Here is a 15,754-nt window from a genome sequence, read left to right as displayed (position 1 = left end):
TTCATGACCTTAATATTTCTTTATAAATGTTTGTCCAGTTGTCTTATAGAATGGGTCTCAATTTGGGTTTGCGTAATGTTACCTCATGATTAGATTCAGGTTATGCTTTTTTGACAGCAAGGCTCTACCAGTGACAGTCTTCTCAAGGCATTGTATTTGGGGATACCGTGATACCATTTGTCCTAACTGCACATAGTAACTTGGATTACTTGGTTCAGGCAGTATCTACCACATTTCTTCACTTCATTCCTTTGTAATTAGGTAATTAGTTAATAGTCTTTTAGATAAATATGTTGAGACGATTAATATCCTGTTTCTCTTCAAACTTTCACGTAATAGTTTTAGCATCCACTGATGAGTATGCTTGAATCAGTTATTGCCCAAATGGCTGTTTTCTAATCCCCTCATTTCTTCCACATGTGTTAGTTGAGATTCTACTGTAATCAAGAGTTTTTCCTTCTCTTCTATTTTTTTTTTACATTTAGTTATGTCAGTATGGACTGTTGAGTCTTACTTATTTAGTAATAATTTCTTATTATCAGGACTTCCCTGGTGGCTCAGACAGTTAAAAAAAAAAATCTGCTTACAACACGAGAGACCCGGGTTCAATCCCTGGGTTGGGAAGACATCCTCTGGAGAAGGCGATGGCACCCCACTCCAGTACTCTTGCCTAGAAATCCCACGGATGGAGGAGCCTGGTAGGCTACAGTCCATGGGGTCGCAAAGAATCAGACACAGCTGAGTGACTGCACTTTCACTTTTCTTACTGTCATTATGTTTTGATGTTCAAATTGCCCTAGATGTAGCAAGTAGAAGCCCCTTGAAGTTGTCTCATACGTTCTTTTGACACGGCCCCATTATTTCCTGACCAGTGTGTTCCAGGTTCATCTTCCCTATCTGAGTCCATAGCCACTGAATTGTGATTATTGTGTAAAGATCTACTTCTAACCATCTCTAGATTGTGCTCCTCTAAGATAGGAATCATGTTGGGGGTTTTTTCACCTTAGATAATTGGTAAACCTTGGTACTTAATATTTGCTAAATTTTCAGTGAAAAAATTAGCTGCAATGTATTGATACAGTCAAATGAATATAATTTAAGTTGCCACTTCCTGGGCTCTAGAAAGAAGAGATTGCTTCCTTCCTCCCCAGCTACCTGACAGAATGTGTGCAGAGAAGATCCCAAAGGCTAGAATCATGCCTTGGTCTGCCACTCTTAACTTCTCTGAGGCTTGTTTTCCTCGTATCAAAGGAGAAGATAATGTCAGCCCTCACAAGGTTATGAAGGCCATGTGAAATCACAAGTGTACAAGAATTTTGTCAAAGTATTGTTGATTAAGGGAGTAATTCTGTCAACCGTAGTAGCATCAAAATATATTGGAGAATATTCCAATCTTTCATCTTTCTCTGAAGTAGGACAGGCATTAAATTATTTAATTATCTGCATGTGGAAAATAAGAAAAGATTGTGTTTAAATGACAAATTCAATGTCACACCATAAAGGACAGAGCTAGAATTAAATACCTGGTCCCCTGACATCACCTCAATTTTTTTTCCACTAGGATAATTAACTTAGAATATGGCAGGACAGGGCTTCCTGATGGGGAAAACCTCAAAATCCTGGAATCCCTCAGGATAGCTTAAGAAATTCATTATTAAGACACTTTTAAATTAGTATGAAGCTTAATCTCACTGCTAGCTACTCACACATGAATAGCATGCCCTGATTTTTCAGAACTGTTAAGTATAATTGGTTAGTTTCTTCTGTCTGTGTCTTTTAGGCCAGAGAGAGCAACTTCTTTGCCATTTGGCATCATGGACTTTTATTTCCAGCCTTCAGGGGAAAAAAGAACTGCTTTCTGGTACTTATAAAGCCGATTAAAGCCCATTCAGTTCTTCTCTTATATCTGTTTCCTTTCTTATTTTGCAAACATTTTCTGGGTACCAAGTAAGAACTCAGTCAGCCTCTTTTCATGTGATGGTAGGAATTCCAAAGTAAATCTCTTTTCTCCCTGATCAGCTCAGATTCCGTGTTTATTGCTAGAAATATGTGGGGCAGTCTTATGGTTTATAGTAATCAGTAAATAATGCTCAAAGTTCTCCAAGCCAGGCTTCAACAGTATGTGAACCATGAACTTCCAGATGTTCAAGCTGGTTTTAGAAAAGGCAGAGGAACCAGAGATCAAATTGCCAACATCCGTTGGATCATCGAAAAAGCAAGAGTTCCAGAAAAACATCTATTTCTGCTTTATTGACTATGCCAAAGCCTTTGACTGTATGGATCACAATAAACTGTGGAAGATTCTGAAAGAGATGGGAATACCAGACCACCTGACTTGCCTCTTGAGAAATTTGTATGCAGGTCAGGAAGCAACAGTTAGAACTGGACATGGAACAACAGACTGGTTCCAGATAGGAAAAGGAGTACATCAAGGCTGTATATTGTCACCCTGCTTAACTTCTGTGCAGAGTACATCATGAGAAACGCTGGGCTGGAAGAAGCACAAGCTGGAATCAAGATTTCTGGGAGAAATATCAGTAACCTCAGACAGGCAGATAACACCACAGTTATGGCAGAAAGCAAAGAACCAAAGAGCCTCTTGAAAGTGAAAGAGGAGAGTGAAAAGTTGGCTTAAAACTCAACATTCAGAAAACTAAGAGATCATGGCATCTGGTCCCATCCCTTCATGGCGAATAGATGGGGAAACATTGGAAACAGTGAGAGACTTTATTTAGGGAGCCTCCAAAATCACTGCAGATGGTGACTACAGCCATGAAATTAAAAGACGCTTACTTCTTGGAAGAAAAGCTCTGACCAACCTAGACAGCATATTAAAAAGCAGAGACATTGCTTCACCAACAAAGACCTGTCTAGTCAAAGCTATGGTTTTTCCAGTAGTCATGTATGGATGTGAAGAATTGGACTATAAAGAAAGCTGAGTGCCAAAGAATTGATGTTTTTGAACTGTGGTGTTGCAGAAGACTCTTGAGAGTCCCTTGGACAGCAAGGAGATCCATCCAGGCCATCCTAAAGGAAATCAGTCCTGAATGTTCATTGGAAGGACTGATGCTGAAGCTGAAACTCCAATACTTTGGCCACCTGATGTGAAGAACTGGCTCATTTGAAAAGACTCTGATGCTGGGAAAGATTGAAGGCAGGAGGAGAAGGTGACAACAGAGGATGAAATGGATGGCATCACTGACTCGATGGGCATGAGTTTGTGTAGGCTTCAAGAGTTGGTGGTGGACAGGGAAGCCTGGCGTGCTGTATAGTCCTTGGGGTCACAAAGAGTCAGACACAACTGAATGACTGAACTGAACTGAATCAGTTTGAACGTTTGCCATGTTCAGTTACTCAAGTTTAGGTGTAGAATATGTAGAGAGTTGGATTGGGTTTCTTTCTAGTGTATTGGAAAGAGAAGGGAAAGGACTATAGATCAATAGTTCTCAAAACTTTTGGTATCAGGAAACTTTTATATCCTTAACCTGAAAGCTTTTTATCTATGTGAATTATCCATGTTAGTACATTAGAAATTAAAGCTTAAGAATGTTTTAAAACATAAGAATATACTGGCACACATGCCATTAGCTGTCAAAGTGATGATATCACTCATAGCATCTGGAAAACTACTGTGAGAGAATGAGAATGAAAAAGGCAAATAATGTTTTAGATCAGGAAAACAATTCTGACTTTACAGACCTTCAGAAGAATTTTAAGAACCCCCCAGAGGCTTCCAGACTGAATTTGGAAAACTGCTCACCATATAACATTTTAAAAATCCATTCACCAGTAAGGGACATATGGGTCATTTCGAGTTTTCAGTCATTACAAATAATACTGCTGTAAACATTCTTTTACACATATTTCATTGTACATGTTCAAGAATTTCTCTGGCATTTATACCTTAGATTGAAATTGCTGAATCCTAGTGTAGGTGCATCTTCAGACAGATAATGCCTGCAGTGTCCCCAGGGGAGTCATCTTGAAAAGAGCTACTGTGAACATTCTGTTACATATCTTTGGTGATCGTACCACTCATTTCTCTTGGTTATATATTGAAGTGTGAAGTTGTCGGGTGATAGAGTATAAAGCTAAATAATCTTTCAAAATGCTTTATAGTCTCACAACATATAGGAGTTCTACTTGCCTCATTTTCCTCAACAATGATAGGTAGTATCACTCTTTTTAATTTTAGCAATTGGTGGAGATTTAGTATCTTTAGTTTTAACTTGCGTTTTCCTAATAACTAATAATATTCAACAACTTTTCATATCCTAGTGATATTTATATATTCATTTTTGTGACATGGCTTTTCAACTCTTCAGTCAGTTCAGTCACCCAGTCATGTCCAACTCTTTGCAACCCCATGGACTGCAGCACGCCTGTGTTACCATTTTTCAAGTCTTACCCATTTTTAAAATTGGATTATGAAACTTTTATTATAGATTTTTAGGATTTTTTAAAAATATATTCTGGATATTACTTTCTAGTAATATCCAGACATATGTGTTTTATATATCTTTTTCCACTTCCTGGATTTGTTTTTCACTTTTTGAAAAAGAAATGTTTTCTGTTGATGAGGAAAAAATTTTTTGTTTTAATGAAGTCATATGTGTCAACCTTTTATATTAATACTGTGTGTTCTGTTTAATAACTCTTTACTTATCCCAGAGTTTTGAAGATATTCCCCTCTGTGTTCTTCTGAAAATTTAATGTTTCAACTTAAACATTAATTTTTGTATCTGGAATGAAGTATATGGTTACATATGAATATCTGTTTGACTCCCCACAGTTTTATTGAAGAGTCCATGGTCCCCTTCCTGCCCAAGAATTACAGGGGTTCCTTTATTATAAATCAGATAACTGTACTCTGATCTGATCATGAGCTGTGTAGTTTGTACAGTTAACTGGTTCTTGTGTAACTTCATTTATTTTTGGATCTTTACAAATATATTGTCCTACATTGAGGCCCTCTCACTGTGTCTCTTCACCACCGCTGGCGGCAGCTCCCCAAGGTCCCGTGGTGACTGACGCTGATTAATCACAGGACACCCAGAAGCCAGAGGAGGCAGTCTTGGGAACACCTGGCCCAGAGGGCCAGGCAACCACCATGCTGAGAAAGATCTATGGTGAAACCTCCTCTTTTATTCTTGATACTTGTAGATTGTAGGGTGGGGGTTGTATTTCTTAATCAGGCTTGTTAAAGGATTATCTTTTCAAAGGATCAGCCTCTAACTTTGTTAATACCTCTACTGTATGTCCATTTTCTGTTTTCATTGACTTATCTGCTCATCTCTATTGTGTCCTTAATTTTACTTTCTTTGAGTTTAGTTTGCTCTTCTTTTCTTAGCTTTTTGAAATAGAAGCTTAAATCATTGATACGTAACCTTTCTTTTCTTTTAATATAAACATTTATAGCTGTAAACTTCCCTTTGAGCGCTGATTTAGTTAAATCTCACATGTTTATATATCTCATATTTTCATGAATTTTAAGTTCTAAAAATTTTTTAACTTACATTTCTTTGATATGAGTTATTTACAAGTATGTGTGTGCTACATGTGTGCTAAGTCGCTTCAGTTGTGTCTGACTCTGTGCGACGCTATGGACTATAGCCTGCCAGGCTCCTCTGTCCTCGGGATTCTCCAGGCAAGAATACTGGAGTGGGTTGCCATGCCCTTCTCCAGGGGATCTTCCTGACCCTGGAATCAAACCTGTGTGTCTCATGTCTCCTGCATTGGCAGGTGGGTTCTTTACCACTAGCATATATGCCACTTAATTTCTTAACACTGGGTCTTTTAATTAATTTATTGTTATTGATTTCTATTTAAATTCCACATGGTTAGAGAACATATTCTTTATTATTTCAGTTCTTTGTACTTTATTGAGAATTGGTTTTTCACCCAGTACATTACATAAACATTTGAAAAGAATGTGTATTCTATGCTTTTTGGGTATAATGTCCTGTCAGTTAGGTTGGTTGGTTAACCTGTTATTTGGTTATTTATGTTAATTAGTGGGCTTCCTATGTAGCTCAGCTGGTAAAGAATCCACCTGCAATGCAGGAGACCACAGTTCAATTCCTAGGTCAGGAAGATCCCCTGGATAAGGGATCGTAGAGACATTCCAGGATTCTTGGGCTTCCCTGGTGGCTCAAACAGTATAGAATCCGCTTGCAATGCGGGAAACCTGGGGTTGGGATTCCTGGGTCGGGAAGATCCCCTGGGGGAGGGCATGGCAACCCACTCCAGTATTCTTGCCTGGAGAATCCCCATGGACAGAGGAACCTGGTGGGCTACAGTCCAAGGGGTTGCAAAGAGTCAGACACGACTGAGCGACTAAGCACGCACACACACACGTTAATTAGTTATTTATGTTACTAGTTAGTTGATTGTATTATTCAAATATTTTCCATCCTTATTTATATTTTCCCATTCTTTTTTTAATACTTTTTTGAGTTAGTTATTTCGCTGTGCTGGGTCTTAGCTGCAGTACATGGGATCTTTAGTTGCAGCATGCAGGATCTTTTGTTCTAGCATGCAAACTCTTAGTTGTAACATGCAAACTCTTAGACTGTGGCATTTAGGATCTGGTTCCCTGCTGCTACTAAGTCACTTCAGTCATGTCTGACTCTGTGAGACCCCATAGATGGCAGCCCACCAGGCTCCTCCAGCCCTGGGACCCCAAGCATTGGGAGCATGGAGTCTTCGCCATACCCCTCAAGGTCATCACCAAGCACTAAGCTGCAGCTTCCCACATCCTCACATTCTTGCCTTACCAGTAACTGAGAAATGTGTCAGAAATCTCCAACTCATAATTATGGATTTTCTATTTCTCCTTTTAGTTCTTTAAATTTTGCTTCTGTATTTTGTATTATTAGGTCCATATAAATATAAGGTTATTATAGCTTCCTTTTGAATTGACTCTCTTTTGCTATAATCATCATTTCTAAGTAATTTTAGTTTGTTTCATTTCCACTGTAACCAGAGCTTTTTTAATTAAATATAGTTGATGTATAATATGTGTATTTCAGGTGTGCTACATGGTGATTTGACATTTCATACATTTTAAAATGATCACCACGGTGAATCTAGTAACCGCCTGTCCCCCTACACAGCTATTAGAACATTATTGGCTGTATTTCTTACGCTGTGTGTTACATCCCCAAGCACTTGCTCTGTTGCTGGGGTTTGTGCCCCTTAACCCCCTTCACCTGCTTGGCCACGCCCCCGCTGCCCTCCTCTCTCTCAGTCACTACTTTGTTCTGTTGTATCTAAGACGCTGTTTTTGTTTGGTTGGTTTGTGTTTTAGATTCCACATGTGAGGTCATACAGTATTTGTCTTTGTCTGGTTTACCTCACCTAGCATACCTTCTGGATTTATCCATGTTGTCACAAGTGGGAAGATTTCTTTCCTCATAGCTGAGTAAATACTCCGTTGTACGTGTATAGCGCGTCTTCTTTGGCCACTCGTCTGTCAGTGGACTCTCAGGTTGTTTCCATGTCTCGGCTGTTGTAAACAATAATACTGTGAACATTGGTGTGCATATGCCTTTTCTTTTTTTTCTTATATGCCTTTTCAAATTAAGTGTTTTTGTTTTCTTTGGGTAAATACCCAGAAGTTAATTTGCTGGATCATATGGCAGTTCTGTTTTTAATTTTTTTAAGAATGCTGTTTCCCATAGTGACTGCACCAACTTACATTCCCACCAACAGTGAATGAGGTTTCGCTTTTCTCCATATCCTTGCCAACACCTGTTATGTGTTCTTTTTTGAGGAACGGCCATTCTGACAAATGTGAAGTGGTGTCTCGTTGTGGTTTTGATTTGCATTGCACTGATGATTAGTGATGTTGAGCTTCTTTTTGTGTGTCTGTCTCTTTGGAAAAATGTCTATTCAGGTCCTCTGCCGATTTGTTAATTAGGTTTTTTTTTTTATATTGAGTTATGTATTTGTGTATTTTGGATGTTAACCCCTTATTGGGTATATCATTTGCAAATATCTTCTCCCATTCAGTAGACTGCCTTTTCGTTTTGGTGATATAAATTGACTATTTAATCTTGATGAAGTATCCCTTTTTAGTCTAGTTATATTTCCTGCATTAAGACTGTCTTGTCGGATATTAACATAGCCACTTGAACCTTCTTTGGTTAACGTTCACAAGGTATGTATTTTTTTATCTGTTTGTTTTCACCTTCCTCTATCATTATATTTTAAGTTTTCTTATATTTCAGTGCCATCTTATAAAAAGATATAATTGAGTTCTTGGGGGTTTGGGGGTCTAGTTTGTTTATTTTCTCTTAGTTTATTCAAACCAGTTATATTTAATGTGATTATTTATTTGGGTTAAAGTCTGTCATTTTGTATTTGGCTTTTTGTTTTCTCTTTGAGTTCTTACTCATTTATTTGTTCCTCCTTTCTTGCCTTCTTTGGGATTAATCAAGCATGTTTTATTATTCTATTTCTCTCTCCTTAGCTTTTTTAGTGATGCATTCTTGTTAGAATTTTTTAACTAGCTAGAATTGTATATTTCGAACTTACTAAAGTTCATCTTAAATAAGCACTCTGGCCCCTCCCCAAATAATGCAAAGTTCTTAACAAATTTTGGCTCCATTTACCCCGCTACTATCATCCTTTGTGCTGTTGCTTTTATGTAATTTACTAATACAGTTGACCCTTAAATGGTGTGTAGATTAGGGGCAGTGAAATCTGCATGTAACTTCACAGTGAGCCCTCCATATCCATGGTTGTACATCCATGGATTTAACCAAACCATGAATCCTGCAGTACTGTAGTTCATGTTTATTTTAAAAATTTGCATGCAAATGGATATGCACAGTTAAAACCTATGGTGTTTAAAGGTCAGCTGTACATGTACTATAAAGCCTACAAACCATTTTTTAAAAATCTCTTTCTAAATAGTCGATATTATCTTTTATCTATCCACAGTTACCCCCTCTAATGCTCTTCCTTCCTACAGTTGCATTTTTCCATCTGGGATTACTCTTCTTTATCCTGAAGAACTTCCTTTTTATTTCCTATAGTTTAGGTCTATTAGTGACATTCTTTCAGCTTTGATGTTTCTGAAAATGTTATTTCACCTTTTTAAAAAAATTTAATTGCATGCAAGAGTCTTTAAATTCTATTGTGTTTTACAATTTTCAAAAGTTTCACACAGATGATTAGAAGAAATCATCATTTCTTACAATCCCACAGTAACCCTCTTTTTTTCCCTCTACACCTATATTGCCCCTCCTCAGTTCCCTCTCTCTACTGTAAGTCACTAGTTTGTTCTCTGCATCTGGGAATCTGCTTCTTTTTTGTTGTTTTATTCACTAGTTTGTTGTATCTGTTAGATTCCACATATAAGAGATATCTAATACAGTATTTTTCTTTCTCTGTCTGACTTATTTCACTTAGCATAATATCCTCCAAATCTATACATGTTGCTACAAATGGCAAAAGAGAATTCATTCTTTTTTATGGCTGAGTAGTATTCCTCTATGTGTGTGTGTGTGTGTGTGTGTGTGTGTGTGTGTGTGTGTGTGTGTGTGATCTTTATTCATTCATCTGTTGATGAACTCTTAGGTTGCTTTTATACTTTTTCACCTTCATTTCTGAAGGGTCAGTTCAGTCACTCGGTTGTGTCCGACTCTTTGAGACCCCATGAACCGCAGCATGCCAGGCCTCCCTGTCCATCACCAACTCCCAGAATCCACCCAAACCCATGTCCATCAAGTCGGTGATGCCATCCAGCCATCTCATCCTCTGTCATCCCCTTCTCCTCCTGCCCTCAATCTTTCCCAGCATCGGGGTCTTTTCAAATGAATCAGCTTTTCACAGCAGGTGGCCAAAGTATTGGAGTTTCAGCTTCAACATCAGTCCTTCCAATGAACACCCGGGACTGATCTCCTTTAGAATGGACTGGTTGGACCTCCTTGCAGTCCAAGGGAGTCTCAAGAGTCTTCTCCAACACCACAGTTCAAAAGCATCAGTTCTTCGGTGCTCAGCTTTCTTTATAGTCCAACTCTCACATCCGTACACAACCACTGGAAAAACTATAGCCTTGACTAGACGGACCTTAGTTGGCAAAGTAATGTCTCTGCTTTTTAATATGCTGTCTAGGTTGGTCATAACTTTCCTTCCAAGGAATAAGCATCTTTTAATTTCATGGCTGCTATCACCATCTGCAGTGATTTTTCACTAGATATAGAACTCTGGGTTGGCAGTTTACATATTTTAGCCCTTTAAAACTGTCATTTTGGAGAAGGCGATGGCACCCCACTCCAGCACTCTTGCCTGGAAAATCCCGTGGACAGAGGAGCCTGGAAGGCTGCAGTCCATGGGGTCGCGAAGAGTCGGACACGACTGAGCAACTTCACTTTCACTTTTCACTTTCATGCGTTGGAGAAGGAAATGGCAACCCACTCCAGTGTTCTTGCCTGGAGAATCCCAGGGACGGGGGAGCCTGGTGGGCTGCCGTCTCTGGGGTCACACAGAGTCGGACACGACTAAAGCGACTTAGCAGCAGCAGCAGCAGCAAAACTGTCATTTAACACTATTGCTTCTTACTTTCATAGTTTCTGTTACAAAGTCAATTGCTTCTATAAAAATAATCCCTTTTTCTTTAACTGCTTTTAAAAATGTATCTTTGTCTTTCATTTCGCTTTATGTATTTTATTTTCAGCAGTTTCACAGTGATGTGGTTTGGTATGGTTTGGAGTTTTTTTGTGTGTTTTTGCTGCTTGTGGATTGCCGAGCTCTTCTTTCATTAGTCTTCAAGTATAGTTTTTCCTCATTCTTTCTGTCTTCTCTCACAGGGATTATTGTTACTCATATTTTGTGTCTGTTGACTGTGTCCACATGTCCCTAATGTTCTAATCGGTTTATCTGTTTTTTTTTTTCCTGTATTTTTGCTTCATTTTACATGATTTCTGTTGATTTTTCTTCAAATTTTGTAATTCTTATGCTAGATCTGTTTACCCTTAAATCCGTCCAATGAATTCTTAATTTTTAATATTGTGTTTTTATTTTAGTACGTTTGTTTAATTTGTTATGAAGGTTGCAGTTTTCTGTGAGTGTTATCTTTTCTTACCTTTTTTTCGTCTTTTCCTCTCCTTTTTAAAACCATATTACTTACGGTTAAAGTCTGTTTCATTATCTGGATCATACATGAGTTTTCTATTGGGTATATTTTTTCTTGATTATCAGTCACATTGTTCTGACTCTTTATATTTCTCTCTTATACACACACACACACACACACACACACACACACACACACACACACTGGATATTTTATATAAAAAACTTTTGAGACTCCAGCTGATATTTTCTATCAGAAAGAATTCTTTCTTTCCTCTTTCTTTTATGCTAATAGAATACGGGCCTGATCCTCTCAGTCTAATCATGGATTGAACTAGTTCAGATAAGAATTTTATCTATGGTTTATATCCATATTCCGAGGCCCTGGGCCCTCGACTGAGAGCCTAATGGGTCTTCATCTTCATAGTCATGAAAACCTACAAGAAATTGTCCTGCCTCCGAGAGTTTTGGGGCTTGGTTCTTTGACCTTTCAGTCCTTACAATTTCAAAATAAGGCATTTATCTTGAAGAGGAGATCGGCTGTGTTAGAAGTAGACCTCCTCCTTCTGGTGGGACCTTGTCTGCTGAAATCACAAAATTATGGAAATTTTCACTTTGTCTTTTTAGAAGCTTTCAGCCTAGCTTTGCAGCCCCAACATGCAGGCTCAAAACTCAGCAAATGTCCTATGGGAAAAATAGGCCATATTCATGGAACTCCTCAAATTCCAATCTCATAGCACCCTCGTCAATTTCTCTTTCCTCCAATGGAGCTCCTCTGCACAGGCCAAGATTGACCGTTAATTCATGCCCAAATTTGGCAAATGAGCTCAGGAAAGAAAACAGTGTCAGCTACTTAAGAAACCCTCCTCATCTGGGTCTGGAATTCCAGTTCATCTAATCCTCATAATTTCTGTAACAATGCAGTATCTTTTAAAATAGTGTATCTGATTTTTTCTAGTTGCTGGATGAGCAGCACTACATTGTCATATCTGTTACATGCTACATGGAAGCACAAGAAATAATCTTCTACCTGCCCACTGTAATTACTTTATTAACTTGTCTCCTAAGTTCTACTCTTGTCCCCTTCCCTCCCAGAGCAGCCGGAGTGTTCCCTTTTAAGTCTTCCCTGTCACTCACTTGCTCAAAACTCTCCAGTGGCTTCCCTTCAGACTTAAGATAAATTTAGGTTCATTTTCAGGGTCTGCAAAATCCCACACAGTCTTATTGCTATTTCTTCTTTACCTAAGCTCCCACCACTCTCCCCTTTGCTCACTCAATTCCAGCTATACTGATCTTCTTTCCATTTCTCAAACACAGTAACATGTTCCCATCTCAGAATCTTTGCACTTGTTATAGATCATCTACTGGATGGCCCTTCCCTCAGCTCTGCATAAGACTTTCCTTTTACTTCATTCGGGAGCTCTGTGCAAATGTCACCTTCACAAAGAGGACTGTCCTCACCTCTGTGTCTCCTTAACCTGCTGCTTTAGTTTTAATCATGGCATTTACCTAATATTATATTGTGTACTTTTTTGCCAGTTTTCTGTCTCCCACTAGGCAGTAAGCTCCATAAGAGTGGAAACTATGTTTTGTTCACTATTCTACCCCAGGACTTAAAATAATGCATAGCCTGTAGTAAGTGCTTAATAATTTTGTGGAATGAATTAGATATTGCTTACCTTGAAGAATTCTCAATTAAGCAGATGAATGATCGGAGTAAGTTGAAAGTACTCTACAGACTGTTTTAGAGCAGGTGGAGCACTGATGGAGTTGTCAGACAAGGCCTCAATAAGGTGGTGATTCTGGAGCTGAGTGTCGAAAACTGAGTATTGATGTATTCAGATCAGAAAGAATAGAGAACTCAATGTATTTGAACACACTGGTATTCAGAAAACAGTGGAGCTACAAAAACGGGGTGGGTGATAGGAAATGACATCAGACATATCTGGGAAGCAAGGCAGGGGCAAAATCACAAAAGTCTTTGGATATCAGAATAAAGAATTTGGATATCAGAATAAGGAATTTGGACTTTACCTTAAAGTCCAAATTTTTAAGGTAAGAAAAGATGCTATTAGATGTATATATTTCAGTAGTCTGCACTGCAATAATCACACTAAAACTTTAAGTAAATTGATACAGAAAATCCCTGATTTGGTTGTCAGAACCTGATTTCAACACATAAGTCCTTATCCCACTGACTGTGTAACCTAGGAAAGGCATCATTTCCTCTTCTGAGCCTCAGGTCTTCATTCTTAGCAGGAGAAGACTGTAAGCTTCTAAGAGCCATTCCGTCTCAGCCTGTGGTTGTTCATATGCTTTAACTAGATTCTTTGGGAAGAAACGCGTAATATTTTTTCTACATTAGCCAGAAATAATTAAAACTTCCAATTCTTGCCAATCTAAATTCAATTCTCCTCTGAGATTTTCTAACTTTTAGGTCAGATGCCAAGAGACTAGCTTCCTGGGATAAAACTATCCAAGCAGAAGCAGCAAGTCCTTTTTTTCCCTCTGCCTGGGATGGGGATGCAGGTGGGAGGAGGGAGTGTTAGAATGAGTCTTTTTCTTGCAGTTGTGATTCCAAAGAATCCCTACCCTGCATCCGATGTGAACACTGAGAAGCCCAGCATCCACAGCAGCACCAAAACTGTCTTGGAGCATCAACCAGGGCAGAGAGGGCGTAAACCAGGAAAGAAGCGGGGCCGGACACCCAAGCCCCTAATTCCCCATCCCATCTCTACCCCATCCAAGTCAGCTGAGCCTTTGAAATTCCCAAAGAAGAGGGGTCCCAAACCTGGCAGTAAGGTAGGTAAAAACGTGGGTTTGCCAGCAAGGGATAAATGGTTATAAAGGGATAACTCATCCATATCCATCCGTCTTAGAAAGGAATGTGTCTGACTCTATTCTCCACCTTGTGTGTGCTTTTAAGGAGAATCTCCTATATTGTCATCCCTATTTTAGCTACTTAGCTGGGAGTTGGTAATGTTAGAAATAAGATAGTATGGATAAAAAACAAATTTTTACTTTGAAAGTTACATTCATGGGAATTCTGGTCTGATATCCTCAATAGATGAAAGGCTCTGCTCCTAATTGTTACTAACCTACACAAAGTGGATGCCCAGGTATGTGATCAGAAGGAGAAAACTGACACTGTAAATGTATTTATTTTTCTGTCCCTATACCTTCTTTAAAAAAAAAAAAAGGAAATTATTGAATATTTACTAAGGATGAGGCTCTGTACTTGACACCATTACATATCATATGATCTTCACAAAACCCTAGGAGATAAGTAGTGTTACTGTTAAATAGTCAAGTAAATTGAGACTTAGAGATGGGAAATGACTTCCCTACAGTCACACAGCTAATCAATGGCAAAAGCTACAGAGATGGATCTCCAGATCTTCTAGTTCTAAGATCACTGCTGCCCCATCACATATTCACTCACATTTCCCAAGGAAGGTAACACTTAACCTCTGGTGTTGGAAAAAACTGCTGGGTCGAGCTTCACTGAGCACTGTTACTGAAAGTGCCACCTTAGTTATGACCAGGTCTCAATGTGTATCTTCCCTCAGAAAACCATTCATATGAAACTTCCTCAGCTGCTTCTCTAAGGCTTCCTTTGGCATCATCTTCTCCAATCACTTCCTAAGTCTCAGAGAATTTCTCTGCAGCTCCCTCCCAAACTAGACTACCTGAGTTCCAGTGTGAAAATGATATCCAGTTCTCCTTAGGCATTCCATTTCAATTTCCTAAGTTCTTCTCTAGGTTTGATTGTTTGGGTGGGTTTGTTTTGTTTCTTAGCTCCAGCTGGCCTCAGTCCTTCTAGAATATAAGCTCCTGAAGGTCAAGAACCTAGTCTTCTCTTTTCCTCCTGCCCATGCCCTATATCTCAGTCTCTTGGGAAATGTTCAGTATATGCAGGATGGATGGATGGATGGATGGATGGATAGATAGATAGATGATTTTAGTGATGATTTCCAATTAAGAATATCCCTTATTTATTGGTTTTGAATTCTTGATGTCACATCCTGATCCTTCTATGTAATGCATAATACTCCCAATCTGTTATCATTAACCCTTAACCCAGATCCTGAGTCATTTTTGTCTCTTCTCATTCTCATGTTATGGAGGAGAGGCTGAAGGCTGTGAAAACTCCAAGGCCAGGGAAGTCATGCTTTTGATGATGTGAGGGCAACTTGACAGATTAAAAAGGGAGAAAACTTGGCCATGAGGCTCCAAAGACAGAAAGAACCAATAAGCAGAAACTCAAGCAAATAGGCTTTATCTCAACATAACAGGAACAGTTAAATCTATTTCAAAATGCAAGTAGTAATCTCCCATCACTAGAGGTATTTCATCAGGTATTTCATCAAGTACCCAGGTACTGATATGAATGTTTTTAAGGAGTGGGATGTAAAAATATTAGGTAGATAGTTGGATTAAGTAACCTTTAAGATCCTTCAAAGCTAAGAACTATGATTCTATGATTGCTTCAGCTCTGCTTTCAGGAAGTCCTAAACATGGTAACCAAAGTTCTTTTTCTTTCCAGTCCTCTTAAAAGCAATAACTTTCATCTAATACTGTATTTTATGGCCTGGCATTTGACTCCCTAATTCCCCTTCCTGTGATTTTGCCTATTCCTGTAAGTGTATAGGCCTCTACTTAACCCATGACC

The 15,754-nt window shown here is 38.7% G+C and overlaps 1 protein-coding gene across 5 annotated transcripts in view; it reads left to right on the top strand.

The window, feature by feature from the left end:
- The window catches only part of SCMH1 (Scm polycomb group protein homolog 1), a 216,212-nt gene that overhangs the window by 161,331 nt on the left and 39,127 nt on the right, over positions 1-15,754 (top strand). For 4 of the 5 annotated variants that reach the window (XM_042246471.2, XM_027968452.3, XM_015091897.4 and 1 more), the window contains one exon: positions 13,652-13,884. The exons of the other annotated variant lie outside the window; for it this stretch is intronic. In XM_042246471.2, the coding sequence (XP_042102405.1) occupies positions 13,652-13,884 (233 nt within the window). The remainder of the gene's footprint in view (positions 1-13,651; positions 13,885-15,754) is intronic. 5 annotated transcript variants of the gene reach the window in all.

Source organism: Ovis aries, chromosome 1 (genome assembly GCF_016772045.2).
Source record: "Ovis aries strain OAR_USU_Benz2616 breed Rambouillet chromosome 1, ARS-UI_Ramb_v3.0, whole genome shotgun sequence".
NCBI classification, from domain to species: Eukaryota; Metazoa; Chordata; class Mammalia; order Artiodactyla; family Bovidae; genus Ovis; species Ovis aries.
The sequence above is the reverse complement of the archived record's forward strand: the minus strand, read 5'-3'. Positions and strand labels throughout refer to the sequence as shown.